General features: G+C 44.3%; 1 protein-coding gene across 5 annotated transcripts; it reads left to right on the forward strand.

The window, feature by feature from the left end:
* Positions 1-1317: 1317 nt before the first annotated feature.
* Positions 1318-14635, forward strand: UPK1B (uroplakin 1B). Of its 5 annotated transcripts, none has more exons than XM_054079405.1 (8): positions 1318-1455; positions 7066-7145; positions 7688-7888; positions 9411-9485; positions 10207-10329; positions 10628-10807; positions 11566-11649; positions 12309-14635. In XM_054079405.1, exons 2-8 carry the CDS (start codon positions 7077-7079, stop codon positions 12357-12359), a joined length of 783 nt encoding a protein of 260 aa, XP_053935380.1. In that variant the 5' UTR covers positions 1318-1455; positions 7066-7076; the 3' UTR covers positions 12360-14635. The 5 variants fall into 5 exon arrangements, with proteins under 5 accessions (XP_053935380.1, XP_053935387.1, XP_053935395.1 ...); XM_054079412.1 differs by having other exon boundaries at positions 1363-1381; XM_054079420.1 differs by having other exon boundaries at positions 1392-1412.
* Positions 14636-15554: the final 919 nt, after the last annotated feature.

Here is a 15554-nt window from a genome sequence, read left to right on the forward strand (position 1 = left end):
TCCCCCGGCTAGCTGCTCTCAGTTTCTAACAGTGATGACGGGAGCCTGCCTTCACAGACCCTGGCACACCAGCTGATGAGAAAAGCACAGTCCTCAGAACTACTGAAAGATGGGGTGGTGACTACACCAAAATAGACTTCACATGTTGTAGGCACGACAAATAATGGGCAAGAAGGTCTACGTTATTTAGGTCTAGACAAATCTATGTCCATACTTTTGAGCACTGACGTAACAAATGTCTTGTCCTTGTCTACTCGATCAGGCTGGCTGCAATGGCTGGGTAGTCTTCTGCTTATTGCTGTAATAGCCCATGGAGCTGGAAATGCCAAAAGCACCGTCCTTTTCTTGGGATGAATTCTCATGGGGATCTCACAGAATAGCCTGATCTCTCTTCAACTGTCTCCAGATACCAAGGGGATCCACAAAATGTTAGAGCTGTTGTAGTTTTGGTTTCCCACAAGGGGTATGCAAGTATGCCTAACCAAGACACATATTCATTCAAGGTTTGCTTTTGTCTTGTGAAGGGCTCTAAAAACAGGAAGCTCCCATCACCCTCTCCAAATTCATTATTCATTTGGCTGATTTTTGCACCAGCAGATGAAGAACACCAAGCATAAGCACTTGAGATTTTGCCAGAGACTTGCTCAAGGCTCCAGTAATGAGAATCATGACTTTTGGCAGGCTTGTATTGGAATGAATGAGGGAGAGGAAGGTGAAAGAATTCCTTTTCTTCTATGATCCTCAGCCTCAGTCCCTCTCAGTTAATGACAGGCCAATTAATGCATATGGGCTTGATTTTGCTCAGTCTTAATAAGACTGAATGTGTTACAAGCTCAGAGCACTCAAAGAAATGTAATGGTATCCCCACTTCTTGTATGATCCACAGTGTCTTACAGATTAGCCAACACCTACAGTTCTGTTTCCCAAAAAATCCCAAGCTAAATAAAACGAAAATGGATCCAACCCAAACCACTGGATTTTCCCCATGCAATGTAATTAAATGAAAGCATTCAAATTCACTTACTCTCTTTTTCTAGTCAGTACATTCTTCTTATGCCCATGTTCATATAGAAGTCCAGCAATCCTAATATTTATATTTATGTCCTTCCAACTTGCTCATCCTTTTTAAAGTTCAAGTATCTCCTACAAGTGAGTCATTTGTCCACCCTTTTTAGATTATAAAAATAGAAATTCTTTAAAGCTTTACGTTTTCAGCACAACCGCATTCCGATACGATCTAAGATCACAGAGACACCCTCTGGTCCCAGGAGGACTGAGGAACAGGTTTGACTAGAAAAAAAGTTTTCCCCATGTGATGGGCACCCTACCAATCACACAGCATTCTCTTCGAGGAACCTGGGCTCTTTAAAGCCCAGCAGAGGTAGGCGAAAGAGGCTTTTTCAGGTCTTCAGGTGGGTCAGGATTTCTGCTGGGAAGCATCACGAGAAGGGAGGGGTGAGTGCCTTACTTCGACCATCGTCTTCCTCTTAATGAGGCATGTGAACTATTAAGTGTCTGATAGGAGTAAAGTAGGCTTTTATGTTTAATGTTTTTATTTTGGTCCCCTGGGCTGCGTTTAGTATGTGGGAGTCTGGTACCTGGATAAGGTTAACTGCAGAAGATTATTAAGTATTTCATTTTCCTTCCCTCTGGCTGTGTCTTCTCTATGGCTGTCTTAATTTGTTTCATTTTTTTTCTCTTAAAGACTGGGGAGAAGTGAACGGGAAAATTAAATCTGTTGCAAATACATCGAACTGGAAAAAAAAAAAGAAAAATTGTTGCAGAAAAAGATGAATCCTGTAATTCCCTTTCACTTGTGAAAATAGGAAGGCCAAAACCCCCACAAATCCTCTTGTTTTGGCTGTGCTGAACTAATGAGGGAGAGACGAAAAACCTACCTCCCAGCTCTATTTCCGAAGCAATTATGCCTGATGATGACTTACCAGCCACTCCACTGTTCACACAGGCTTCATTTCATCACAGTTTCTCTTGAAAGGAAACTTAATTAGTCTCTGACCCCTGCTTGATGCTGAGCTTTTTTGGTTTTTTTTTTTTTTGCTCTATTTTTTCTCTTTTGACAACACAAATTAACTAGCTGGCTCTTCCCTTTCTGAGTGTGGTTGATTCCTGGTGTACAAGCTGTTATCCATCAGAGGTGGCTGCATTTCAGGACGGGTGGAGCAATAAGGAAAGTCCAGCAGGGAAGGAGGAGTGTGTGGTTTTGTGTGTGCTGGAGGTGTTTGATTTAAAATAAGTAAACGGATCTTGAATTGACACTTGTAAAATGTTTGGTTTCTTACAGCAGAATCCAAGTATTTATCAATAACTTTTTTTAATTGCATCTGCTTAAAAACTGTGTAACTCTGAGGATGTTCCAAGTGCTTGGAAACTACCTTCTTTTTAAGCACCTTAAGGGCTAAATTTTCCACTAAATAAATTGAAAAAAAAAATAAATAAAAAGAAGCAGGTTTATTGCTGTCTGGCTCCTCAGGCTTCAATGTATCAGAGCCTACGGCAGATCTTTGACTACTAGAGGCTTCCCACAGCAGTGGCAGGAGTATGGCACCTCCAGCAGTGATTCCACCCTGCTGGCTGCCTGTAGAGACATGCTCTCCAGCCAGGGCTGAGTGAGCATGAGGGGCAGGAGGTGTGGTGCCCAAGCTTCTGCACCGAAAGATATAGGCAAGGACTGAGTTTCTGCCGTTGAGTGTCTGGGTTTGTTTAGTTGCACTTGAGTGGTTCTGAGCCCTTCAGCAAAGGTGTGTGGAGCCTGTGAGTAATAAAATAAATGCGTCCCTTATCTCTGCCTCCTTGCACCAGGGGATGAGAATGCAATGCCCTGCACAGGGACACTGAAGCAAAATGGGATAGCAAGGGGTGAGGTGAAGTCCTCGTAAGCCCCAAACCCGTGCTGAGAGACCTCCAAGAGCAGGATGTAGAAAGAAATGATGATCACAGAGGGTTTTTTGGACATACCTTGGTCACAGTGCTGTGACTCCACTGTGACAACTGACACAAAATACAAGGTGATCAAGGTACACCCCATTTCTGCATGGGCCAATGCCAAAACGGTTCTTACCCATTGGCTTTTTAGGCTAGAGACAGAGTAGGACTAGGCTAAGCAGAGCATCATTCATCTGTAGGGCTACTGAAATACTGTCCCTATCTATAGAAAGAGGATTTGAAGGCTTCGAAAGATAAACCGGCACAATGTGTGTGAGGGATGCGTAACAGAAACTGAATCCTGCTTGAAACCAGAAACTGTCGCGAGCAGGGCTTCTTTTGAAAGCCTGCATAGGGTTGTCACCCTAAATACAAGGACAGAAAGGGGCTTCATTTTTAGCTCCCACAGTCATGCTGCATGTCTCACAGAGCCACTGTAAGTAGTGAAAAGGAGGAGAGAAAAGGAGGCTGAGGGCAGATCTTTTTGTTCTTTACAACTACCTGAAAGGAGGTTGTAGTGAGCAGGATGTTGGTCTCTTCTCCCAGGTAATAAGTGACAGAATATGGAGGAAATGGCCACAAGTTGCTCCAGGGAGGTTTGGACTGGATGTTAGGAAAAATGTCTTCACTGAAAGGGTTATCAGGCACTGAAACAGGCTACTCAGGGAAGTAGTGGAGTCACTGTCCTTGGAGGTATTTGAAGGATGTGTAGATGTGGCCCTTATGGGCATGGTTTAGTGGTGGGCTTGGCTGTGTTAGGTTTACAGCTGGACTCAATGATCTTAAAAGGTCTTTTCCAACCTAAACAATTTTGTGATTCTGTGATTCTGAGAGGTCAAGAAAGCTTCAAAGGCATAGAAATCCAGATCCATCTGCAACTTGTGGGGGAACAGGGGGAGACAGGGGTACCGCTGATACTGGGCTCTGAGAGGCTCAGCTGGATGCCCATGAGAAGTGTTTTGGGGTGTGAGGGGAGAGGATAGGGGAGAAGCTGTAGTCTGAGTTGTGACTAGGGTGTAAGGAAGAGGAAGAAAGATGTTCTTCAGAAGGGATGTAGGGTTTTGTGGTACAATAGGAGCAACAGACACCTTTCTGAAGCTTCTTGGAGCATGGAACAAAGTCTGTGGTAGTGATAATTGAATACCTGGGGCCGACCTAGACAGGTCATGGCTAAATTGCAAGGTGCCTGGGATGCACTGAGGAACATCAGGTTCATGCAAGCTCAACGCTGATATACCAGGATGTGGATGCCTTATCAAGAAGAGATTTTGGATAATGGTTGCAGCTGAATCACTAGTTTCCTTGAGTGTTTCCCTGAAGACCCAGGAAACTGTGTTTGGGTCCTAAAATGGATTTTAACCAGTTTGTGAAGAAGGATCCTCTACCTCCAAACTGATTTGTGTCCACAGGCAGGAGCTGTTGGCACCTGTCTCTATGAAGGCTGGGAGGAGGACTGCCTACCAATGTCACACCCCATGGGTGGCTGTGAGTCATACCTGGATGCAGCTTGCCCCGGGCAAGCCAGCCAACGTTTGCTTCATGCCTCTGTAGTCATGTACCTGTGCCAAGTGCTGTGCAAGCTGCTCTTGCTTAATGCAGCTTACTTCCAAGAGGTGAAGAGCAGGCAGCAGGTAGAAAGCCCCAGGTCTCCTATGGCTTCTCCTCTAGACCCTGTTGGCTGGTCAACTCTCCAGCTTCCTAGCTGTTGTCACAGCCTCGAAGCATCAGTCTCTCATCTCTCATTCTGATAGTAGACCCTCTATAATGGAGAAGGGGTCAGACAAGGGACTGCCATATATGACCCAGGGGAACGAAGTGGAGACAGAGAAATGGACTTCTTTGGTGCCAATCACTTGGATACAGAGAGGGAATTCATTCTAATATGGTTACATCATTACAATGTTTATTTTTAGGTCTACAATAAAGGCTCTTCCTTCCCTTTTCCTCTTCCCAGTCTCTATGCTTCCCCCTGCCCTGCAATCCCATTGAACTTAGGTAAGGTACCAGAGACCCTTAGTTGGCTAGAAGCTTGCCACTCTCCAGCTAATATCTGTGCGCTGGTGACCATGTCCAGCTTTCCTTCCAGCTACTGCAGCCCAGGAGATGGGCTTGCCCCAGGAGAAGATGCTTACTTCCTGTGTTGGGCATGACTGCAGCGGCGCCTGACCAAGGAGAGGCAAAAGTGAGCCAAGTCCTGCCTGCCAGGGAGGAGAAGACAGCTGGTAGGGAGGCAAGCACATGTGCTGGGTGGACAGCCCACATACAAGGTGTGAGTGCTGTCATTACATTGCAGGAAGGTCTGTGGGAAAGAAAGAGAGGAAGAAAGTACTACCCCCAATATTAAGGAGAGGGTTGTGGCTTTGTTAATTATTCTTGGTGTGACCTACAGTGCTAGCTACGTTACACACTCAACGCTGCTACTTACATGGCAGCTGGAGCAGACCTGCTTTTCCATGTAAAACTCAGAGTTTGTGTGCCTGCGTTTGATCAGGGGAGCTTTCCTTTTGTTTTGGACTGCTCTCCAATTTGTGATGTCTCTTAGCTGGCAATAATTAAATGCTTTTCTAAATCTCTGGAATTTGCAGCATGAAGATCCTTGAGCCAGGCACTGGTCTCTACAGCTTTCAGATGAGTAAGGGACCAGTGCCTGTCTCAAGTTTGGCAGATTCTGCAGTGTTGTATTGCAGGCCATATGTGGCCAAAGATTGCTCAGACCCAGACCTGACCTGCAGTCTTATATGGTCCCTGGACATCCTGGTTGTTCAACAAGTTTGGTAGAGACAGAGCTTGAGGTTGACCTCAAGAGCCTTCCATTTTCAAGTACAGAGCTGTACAGCTTCAGGTTTATTGAGCTGGCTTCCAACCACCTGGCTGAGAATAAAAATGGCACCTTACCTTGGAAATAATGGCCATTCTCACTCACGCTGTCATGTGAAAATACTTATGTGCTGTACTGCTGGTATAACGGTGAGACTAACAGAGATCTTTCCATGCCTAACCTTCAAACCACGGCAGAAAGGGTGGTAGGAAATTATAATTCTCCTTCTGTCCCTGTTGGAAGTCCTGCCTACCCTGAAAGGGCTGCTGAGGAGGAGGCTAAAAGTGGCATTTTCAGAAAGCGTCCACAATGACCTTTTCCTCAAGAAAATCCCCTTCCTTGACAGCTGTATTTGCTCTTACTTTCCAACGACTTCTTTGTCTGCGAAAGTTGGGCCCAATTCAGCTTTTCTTTTGTGGCTTATATTTTCCTAACCACCTAGCAAAGGCAGCTGTCTCAGTTGGGTTTTTTTCCCCTTTTCATGAACACATGCTTTCTATTCCTTTGACAGAATGGCTTCGTCGGCACTGGCATCTGGGCTTGCTTCTCCAAAAGGTCTCACACCTCTGACTAGTGCCTTTATGCTTCTCTCTTTGGAAGGGGATGAATTCAATGGGGGATGCCTGGCCCCAGGCTGCAGGATATAGTGCTCTTAGGAATTTAGTGGGAATGCTACTTGGCCCAGCTCCCATGAGCCAGCTGCAGCCTGAGCTTCTCCCTCCTCCGCTCCCACCTGATCAGGAGCAGAGGGGGCAGCTCTGGTTCCCAGCACGTGTGGGAGATGTGGCTACCCTTAGCAAGGTGCTGCCAAGCTGTGCCCTGTAGGTGTGTGTGGGGATACAGCTAAAGCACCATGGTTACCAGTTTGGTCCTGTGGTAGTGCTGGCCAAAATGAAAGAGCTGGATAGCATACCCTGGGGTAAAGCCAGCTCCTTTGCAAGAGAAACAAGGTGAAGGCTCTGAATTTGTCCCCTGTCCATGCAGCTGTAGCTGATGTTTCCAGTCAGGCTGAAAAGTAACACCATAGGCTGAGGATTGCATAGATGTTGTTGTGATGATGAAAACCCTACCCAAAGACACTGGCTGCCCCAGGGTGGTTCAAATCTTCTGCATCTCAAATATCAGGAAGAGTTTGAGTTACCAGGTTCACACCTGTGGAAGTTACTCCTCTGAAACTACTGTGAAGCAAGGGATGGGAGGCATACAGACAGATTCTGTCTATTGTTCTCCAAAGAGTTATTTTTTTATTTCTGATGAAACTGATTGTACTGGTCTAACTGAAGACTGTATTTGTTTTTCCCCAGGTTGCATAAAGATGGCAAAAAGTGATGATGGCATGCGCATCTTGCAGGGTCTATTAGTCTTTGGAAATGTGATCATTGGGGTAAGTAAGGTGGGACAAATATGGGTGAAAGCTTCCTTCCAGTATGACACTTTTTAAAACAACAGTTCCCAGCCATGAAATCCCTCTTCACATGTGAAGTCTACACATCAAAAGACCAGTAAAGCAAAATGAGCACTAAAGGAGAGCTGTGCTAGCTGGATGGGGAGGGGCAGCAAGGGACAGCAGGCACTGATCTGCAAGACCAACATGAGTTCTAGGGGAAGAGCTCTAGGTGCTGACCAACATCTTTCCAGCAATCTCCCTCAAGACAGTGATGGGAAAGATTCTGTTAACTCTTTCTTAACTTCCTCAAGTCTTAGGTCTGACCTCTCAGGTCTAGACTGAGTGATTTTTGCCTGCAGTTCTTCTGTGAAGGCAGAAGGCACAATACAAGAGATTGTAGAGTTGGGCAGAGGAGGAGTTGAGTAGCTCCTGTTTGGCAGGAAGTTTAATGAAAGGAAAGCAGTCTCCATCATTTTATGTCCCTGCTTTTTCTTTGAGGAATCTTGATCTAATGGATTTCTCAAACTTATGCTTCTCAGATGTGTGGCATTGCCCTGACAGCAGAGTGCATCTTCTTTGTGTCTGATCCGCATGGTCTCTACCCCCTGCTGGAAGCCACAGAAAACGATGACATCTATGCTGCTGCGTGGATTGGAATCTTTGTTGGTTTTGCACTCTTTGCTCTGTCTATCCTTGGTATCATTGGAGTCATCAAATCCAGCAGGACCTTACTGCTGGTGGTAAGTGTAGCCAATTTGCCTGCCTACTGCTGCCAGACTGAAAAAATATCACCTTAGCTTCCCTGCTCATCTTTGTAAACACTCACTGAGCAAAGACAGCTATTATTGGTGCTTAAGAGCCAAATATTATTCTTGATCATGGATGTGGTGTTCCACGAGGTGAATCCTGTGAGGACACATATATGAGAAGCTCCTGAACCAGGTTAAGGGAGTTAATGGTGATAGCCACAATGAAAGTTTCAGCTGATTGGCTTGACCCTAACCTTGCCCTGAAGCAATGCAGAGGCACTTGTGCAATCAGATGTAACTGGGATGTGGCTTAGATCCTTGTTTCTCCCCACCCCTTACAGCCTTTCAGCTGTCATATACCATTCAGTTTGGAGGCTGATAAGTAATGTACAAGGCATTTGTATGTGTTAGTATACCAAACATGGGTGCAATTGAGAACATTAGACATCAGCAGGCAGGCATAAATTACAGGGGTGGGGACAGAGAGCTTTGGGTAAGCCGAGGACAATGTTAAGATGTGAACAAATCTCTGTACAGTTTCTTACTTAATCCTTTATGTTGGCAGTGACAAAAATTAATTGGTGCTTTCATTAATGAAGGGTAGGGCTGAAAACTCTGGGATCGTCTCTCTCGGATTACTGTGGAATGGTAGAGTGCCTGTTTTAAACAAGAGACACTTAGAGATCTGAACTCTTGTGCCAGGAAATTTGCCAGCAAACAGCTGAGGGAAGAGAATTCCCTTAGCTCTGAATTTCGGTGTCTTGGCTGAAACCCAAGGCTGTGGTATAGGAGATAAAAGAGGGTACAAAGGGCAGCAGCTGGAGTAAGAAGGGAACAAATGCCTTGAATCTGAGAAGAACATTATAAAATGTGGAAGGACAAATAGAGGCACAAGAATTCTGAAGGAATATGGGAAAGCTTAAAGGGACTGTGCTGATAAGTGAAGAGAAACAATGAAATGCACTATGAGAGGTCAGCGTCAGTTATCATGAAGGAACTTTGCTAAAAAAGTAGGAGTGCTGAGGAAATCTGATGGTGCAAAATCAGGAGGATCTGAACAACACCCTAAACTGCACCTTCTCCTTCCCCACCGTATAGGTTCTCCTGCTAGGAGTGAGCAGCTTCTTGCTGAGAAGCTTATAGCTGGCAAGTGGAAGTGGGAGGAGGAGACCTGGCTCAAGCATAAGTTGCCAACAAGATGCAACAATTAAAAGGACAAATGTTATTCTAGAACATATCAAGTAAGGTAGTTTCCATGGAGGTAGGGTGGTATTAATGCCATGAGGTTCTGATGAAATCTTGTCTATGAGATGGAGAACAATTCCAGTCATACACCTTCAAGAAAGCAGAGCGTGAATGGAAACAAGCACAGGAAAGGGCCACATAAATGTCCATGGGTATGAGGGATATTGAGGAGACTAGGATAGCCTTTGAGTGGATTTTCAGTCTTAGTCTTGAAAAAAACTGCTTAACTCTTTCTCCAAGAGCTAATTCTGCTGTCTGTCTCCCGCAGTATATTATTCTGATGCTGATCACTTATGCCTTTGAAATGGCTTCCTGCATCACAGCAGCAACCCACCGAGACTTCGTGAGTATTTCTTTCTTCATATATCCTTGCAACCATGCTGGGAAATGTAGCAGTTCTAGGGAATGCCGTGGTCCTATTCAGTGTAGTAAACACCCTTTTTGGTTGTACAGTGCAAACTCAAAGGACTGCTGGTGAGTTCGAAGACCCCACGAGGAAAGTTTCCAACATTATTATTCTAATCAATGAAATATCTTTGTTCTTTTTCACATAGTTTTGTTCTTTTTCACAATTTAAAATGACCTTGTAGTTAAGGAAATAATAGTGTGGGTTAGCCAAATCATCAATACAGTGTTTAGTCTTTCAGCTACAGACTGATTAATCTATCACACATACAGAAGATAATCTTCAGCATTACCCTAGGCAGTATTACTAGTAAGGGAAAGATTACACAAGTTATTTGAGATACTGGCAGGGAGGGAAATTACTTGAGGTGCTTCAATTCCAAGCAACATATCAAATGTAACTTATAACTTCTGCACACCTTCTGTGATCTGAGATCTGGTAGAGCTGCCTAAGAAAAGATCTATGTCTTTGTTGTTCCTTCTCCTCAAATCCTACTCTTTACTCTTCTCACTGTAAAACTGGGAGAGAAACAGCATTCCTGATCTCCAGCAGAATGCTGAAACAAGCAAATAAACCTGCCCCAAATAACCCCATGTTTGCTTTACATAGCTAGTTATTTACATAGTTCCTGCATTCTTGTCTGCTTTTTTTTCTGTAGCTCACTCCAAATCTCTTCCTGAAGCAAATGCTGGAGAGGTATCAGAAGTCAGAGACAGACAATAACAATGACAAATGGATGTCTGAAGGGGTCACAAAGACATGGAATAAACTCATGCTTCAGGTAATAACAACACTGAAAACTCTCATTAATTACTAAATGCTTTGCAGCCTTGGAATTTCAAGTCCTCCTTTGGGCAGCTCAGTAATAAAGAGGACGGCATCTGCCTTGAACCTTAGCGAAAGTCCTGCACGCTCCCTGTTTTGATTGTTTATCAGATGGCAGACTGTCAAAGGCAGGCATTTCAAAAATCTCTCCCATAAATCTGTGGTTAATGCCTAACCATCCTTGTGCAGGGTCCAGCCATGTGCAGGGCTGTGACCTGGGCCCGTAAAGACTTCTCCTTTCTCTTGTCCTGCAGAACCAGTGCTGCGGTGTGCAGGGCCCCTCCGACTGGCAAGAGTATACGTCTGCCTTCCGTGTCACGCACAGCGATGCTGACTTCCCTTGGCCACGCAATTGCTGTGTGTTGGATGCCCGAGGTTCTCCTGTCAATCTTGATGGCTGCAAGCTTGGAGTCCCTGGTTACTATAACAGCAACGTAAGATCATGTCTGCTTTTTCCAGTTAATATATGTTGGTCAAAAATGCCTGACTGGAAAGGAAGAAAACAGTGAATAGACTTCCTCCTCCACTGTAGGCTACAGGTGTTTGAAAGCTTTCTGAAGGAGAAATGCTTGTAGGGTCCTCGCCACGTTGCTGAATATAAAATAGGTTGCAATAAAAGCTTTCCTGATGGTGTGAGAACTATTGAGGAGAGTCTTCCAATGACACCAGTCAGAAGTGACATCTCCAACATGTAGATGGGCAGTTGCTAAATCAAACAGCCCAAATATGAGTGAGCCAGTCAGCAGTTATCTTCCCCTTTTCAGTAGACCAGCTTGTCCTATTCAAACAGATCGCTGGGTCACGAGCATCAACTTCTACACTAGAAAGCTTTTCTAGAAGTCATTCAAGCTTTGAAATTTGCCTGCAGCTTCTTGATTCTGGAGGTCAGCTCTCTGTTGGCTTTGTGTTGTTATACTCATATAAGTATACTTGGCAAGTGGATGGCACAGGAGGTTGTTCTTGAAGTGTCGGTGAAGAGTCTACTTTGTATTTGGAGCTTGAAACAGGTAGGCTAACCGAAAGCCATCAAAAAGCTGTGTAGTTCTGGTTTGTCTTCTTGAGATCCTGTGAAATACCCAAATTGCAATATGAAAGGAGCATGCCACCTCAGTCTCTCTCAAACGTGGATAAGCTTGTCAACTTGTAGTACAAGTTCAAAGTTGGTGTTGTTTCATTCATGGTTGTCTTACAGGGTTGTTATGATGCTATTTCTGGGCCACTGAACACACATGCCTGGGGTGTTGCCTGGTTTGGTTTTGCCATTCTCTGCTGGACTGTGAGTACTTAATATTTTCCTTTATTTCCTCTTCTCTTTTCTTGCTATTCCACATCCTGTTGGGTGGAGGCAGACAACAGGACTGACGCATTTAAAATTTCTGTACATTATAGTTATCCATTTGTCACCAGTCTCCCTGAAGCCTGTTCCACTAACAGGGCTACATTTACGAGTTCCCCTCCATTCTGCCTTCCACAGGTGAGGAGATAGATGGCCTTCCAGCTGCTCTGGCCTGCTGCCATCTCAGCAATATAACACAGTAAACACAGCTTGCAGATACTTGTTTATGAAGGGTATTGGATCACAATATTGGAAACAATAATCACTACAGATGATTCGGTTTCTAGTTCGAAGACTTTGTATGAGTGTTTTAAGTATTCAGGGTTCAGCAGCTTTGTGACAGATGATCCCCAGCGAGCCCAGTGATCTAGTAAAATACTTATTGCTGTTATAACTGTTGCTAATGGTTAGGCTGCACGTATCTTCTTTCTTCACTATGAGGCTTCTGTGCAGACAAAAAGCTGTAAGCTTCCCCTGTCTGAACAGACAAATCAAGAGTTTCTGTTGCTCTCTCCTGACAGTTGGACTAAATGGGGCTGGGGGAGAGGTGGGCAAAAGGAAATGGGGAGCATAGAAACTTAGTTATCTTCTCGTTTCAGTTCTGTGTCCTCCTTGGTACCATGTTCTACTGGAGCAGAATTGGATACTGAAGGCCCAGTGTCCTCAGCACTGTCCTGAAGCACTGTGTGAAACTGCATTCATCTGTCTCCTGCTTCATAGTCCTGTGTCATGGAGGATTTGAAGTTTTCCCACTACCTCTCCCATATATACTTTTGCCCCTGCAAAAATTTGACACACAGAGCTGATGACTGCAAGAGAGAATCTTCTTATCTCTTCTTTGTCCCTTGTTCTGCAGCCTTAATGCCTCCTGGCTGAGGCACAATCCTTCCTTCACTGTGCAAGAAATCCTTGGAGCAAATGATAAGAAGTGATCTGATTTGTTCTCTTATGGCATCAGAAAGGAAAAGGTCCATATACGCTTGCTCCAGAAAAATGTTTTTCTAAAGCTAGGTTGAATGTAAATCATAATGACAAAGGCTCCGGCAAGAGCTACATGAGCAAAACTTCAACCTCCCATGACCAATAAAGACGATGCTGCAAGGGAGAAGACTACAGACCTCTCTAATGCGTTTTATTGTTCAACTTCTGTTCCTGGTCTCTGAAACCGCTTGCCTTAGGATAAGGCAGATTCTCCAAGAGTTTAAGTGTGTCTGCTGTAAAGACATGTCACAGATATAAAGCCTGTTGCCAGTCAAGCCCAATAAAAGGCTAGCTCACTCCTCAGCAATATGCTGCCTATATTCAAGCCTATCTCCTGTCACTGATGAAACTACTGTGTGCGCTCCTATCTTCAGAAGTGCCAGTCCAGAAAAAGCTCCTCTTACTAACAAGCGACTCCTTCAAAAAGCTGTCATGTTCTTCACACAAGTTTTCATACATCTACAGGCTGGAACTTGTGCAGAATACAAGTGGCCATGTGCTGTAGTTCACTTTGTGAATGTGGCTGTCCCATATCCCTAGGTTACTATGCTTCTTGCTTCAGCTACCTGCATGTATATGGTTACGTTCCCTATGTACTTCCCTTCCTAATCTCCAGATCAGGCAGAACAAACAGCAAATAATGGCAATGAGTAACTCTTGTGAAAAATGCGAGCGAGAAGCTAACTGAACCAAATCTAGTCATTGAATCTGCAGTTACAATTCTCACTCAGTTAAACAAAGGCTGTTTACTTTGGCCCAGACTTTTCTGGTGTCTTTCCTAGTGAACAATTCAGCAGTTACAGGTGTTATGTGAAATATGCTCCCTGTATAGAACATGTTAAGGTGAAGTCTTTTCCTAAGGTTTACTGGTTCAGGTCCTGACACTTGCCAGCTGCCTTGATTCTTTCGTTTTTGTATATTCACCAAAATACCAATTAAAAAGAATTCAAGTGAATTTTTTTTTGTTCAAGATTTTGTGTTTGGGAAGGGGAAATCATAAAGGTCTGGATCTGGTACATCTGGGGCATTGCCAAGGCAGGTTACACAGTCCTGTGACCCATCCTCAAGATCGGAGTGCAAAGCACCATGCTACAAAAGCTCTGTAGCTGAATAGTCTCTTGCTAGGGTACTGTGGGAGAGAAAGAGGCAGCTATGAGAGCGAACAGCTTGAAGAAGAAACAGCTCCTTCCAACACGGAGCAGTTTTGCTGAATGTGTATGCCTTTGGAAAGGAAAATCCATGTAGATCAGCCACTCCGCTTGGTCAGTGGGGTTGTGTCTGTCTTGGAGAGCATGAACTATCAGTAATTTCCATAAGGAATTTAATCTTCAGCACTTTCTTGTAAGACGCGAAGACATGGATGGATCATGAGGACTGTGTATGGAAGTGGTCTGGGTTTGGTTTTTAATTATTTTTGTGTGTGTATGTTGCTGAAAGCTACAGTAACACATAAATCTAAAGAAATCTGAAGAGAATCAATGCCTGCCTAAATTAGGCAGAAATAATAAAAACTCCATTCTGTGCTACTTACCATGAACTACAAATCCCTGGCGACTGCAACAGCAGAGAGGAGAGAAATTGGGGAGGAGGGACAGTGCAGGCACATAGCCTCTGTCCTTGTTTGGCCAAACCCCTACAATCTCTCCTCAGGTCATGGCAGCCTTTGTGGGTAGCTGCACACCTCCATAAAGGTGTCTTGCTCTAGTTATTTCTGAAACCCAAGTAGCTCTGCAGATGGGTGAAACAACTGGCTATGGGACTTTCTAGAGACTAGTAAGGCCTTCTGCATACAGACGTGTCTGGAGACATGGCCTATGGAAAACTTAAGGACAGCAGAAGTGGATAATTTCAAATATTATCTTCCTTTTCTGATTTTTTGCTTTGGACCCAGAGGTCTCTTCCTTCCTGCTGAATGTGGTATGATTATAGCACTGTACTCAATATAGGAAAAATGCTGCTGAGACTACTTTGAATAGTCTATTGCAGTCTTAACCGTTCAAACCAGTTGAAAATGATACTGATGACCTATTGCATAAGTGGCAGTTTAAGCCAATGAAGTCTGGGTTCTTCTAATTTGCCTTCTGCTTCCTGAGTCTTTCCCTCCCATGTCATGTTATGATTTATATTTTCCGAAAATAAAAGCAGTGCTGAAGAAATTACCTGGGCAATGGTAGATCTATGCAGAAGTGCCAAGCATGACACAATGCAACCAGAAACCCCCCAGCTTTATCCACCTTCAGGATATCCACCTTCCACTAAGGAGGAAGAAGGTTGTGCCATCTGCACAATGATGTTGAGCAGGCTCATGAAAAAATCCTGCACAGCTTTTTCTATTTTTTTCAGCTCCTGAAGGTTGATTGCTATCTCTGCAGGTTCCCTGCCTGGGATGCCAGGGGAGGGTGAGAGAGGGATGGACTCCGTGACAGGAATGGTGGTGAATGGGTTCATGTGTTGGCTGAGGCTTGTAAAGAAATCCATTCCCAGCTGTTTACATTGCTGCCTGAAGGTATGGGTGTATGTGGTCTTCAGTGCAGGCAATATGCACATATGCATGAAAACTGCTGGACTGAGACAGGATGAAGAAGAAAAAAATCACCAGATGGAAGCTGTGTGATTTGTTTGCAGATTTGCTCTGTATTTCTTCTCTGTAGGTGTGAATATTCACAGTTCTGTTCTGGCAGAACCAGCACGTTTCAATTCTCTCACAGAGTTATCAAATGTATTTTTAGATTATTAATTTATTGTGATATTCTCAGCTCTGAGAAGTCAGTCTCACCAAGAAACATCTTCTGTTCATACTTGACAGAGCATCGCTGCCTCCAAGCCAACAAGAATCCCAAACCCCAGCTGCTCCCCTACCGCAC

This window comes from Cuculus canorus, chromosome 1, assembly GCF_017976375.1.
Source record: "Cuculus canorus isolate bCucCan1 chromosome 1, bCucCan1.pri, whole genome shotgun sequence".
Classification (NCBI taxonomy): domain Eukaryota; kingdom Metazoa; phylum Chordata; class Aves; order Cuculiformes; family Cuculidae; genus Cuculus; species Cuculus canorus.

Bases quoted from the DNA above. Each gene is read 5' to 3' on its own strand.
- UPK1B (XM_054079388.1), top strand. From the start codon at position 5,090: ATGACTGCAGCGGCGCCTGACCAAGGAGAGGCAAAAGTGAGCCAAGTC. The intron at 9,486-10,206 runs GTGAGTATTTCT...TTTTTTCTGTAG, and splicing joins CAGCAACCCACCGAGACTTC to CTCACTCCAAATCTCTTCCT. The intron at 10,330-10,627 runs GTAATAACAACA...CTTGTCCTGCAG, and splicing joins GGAATAAACTCATGCTTCAG to AACCAGTGCTGCGGTGTGCA.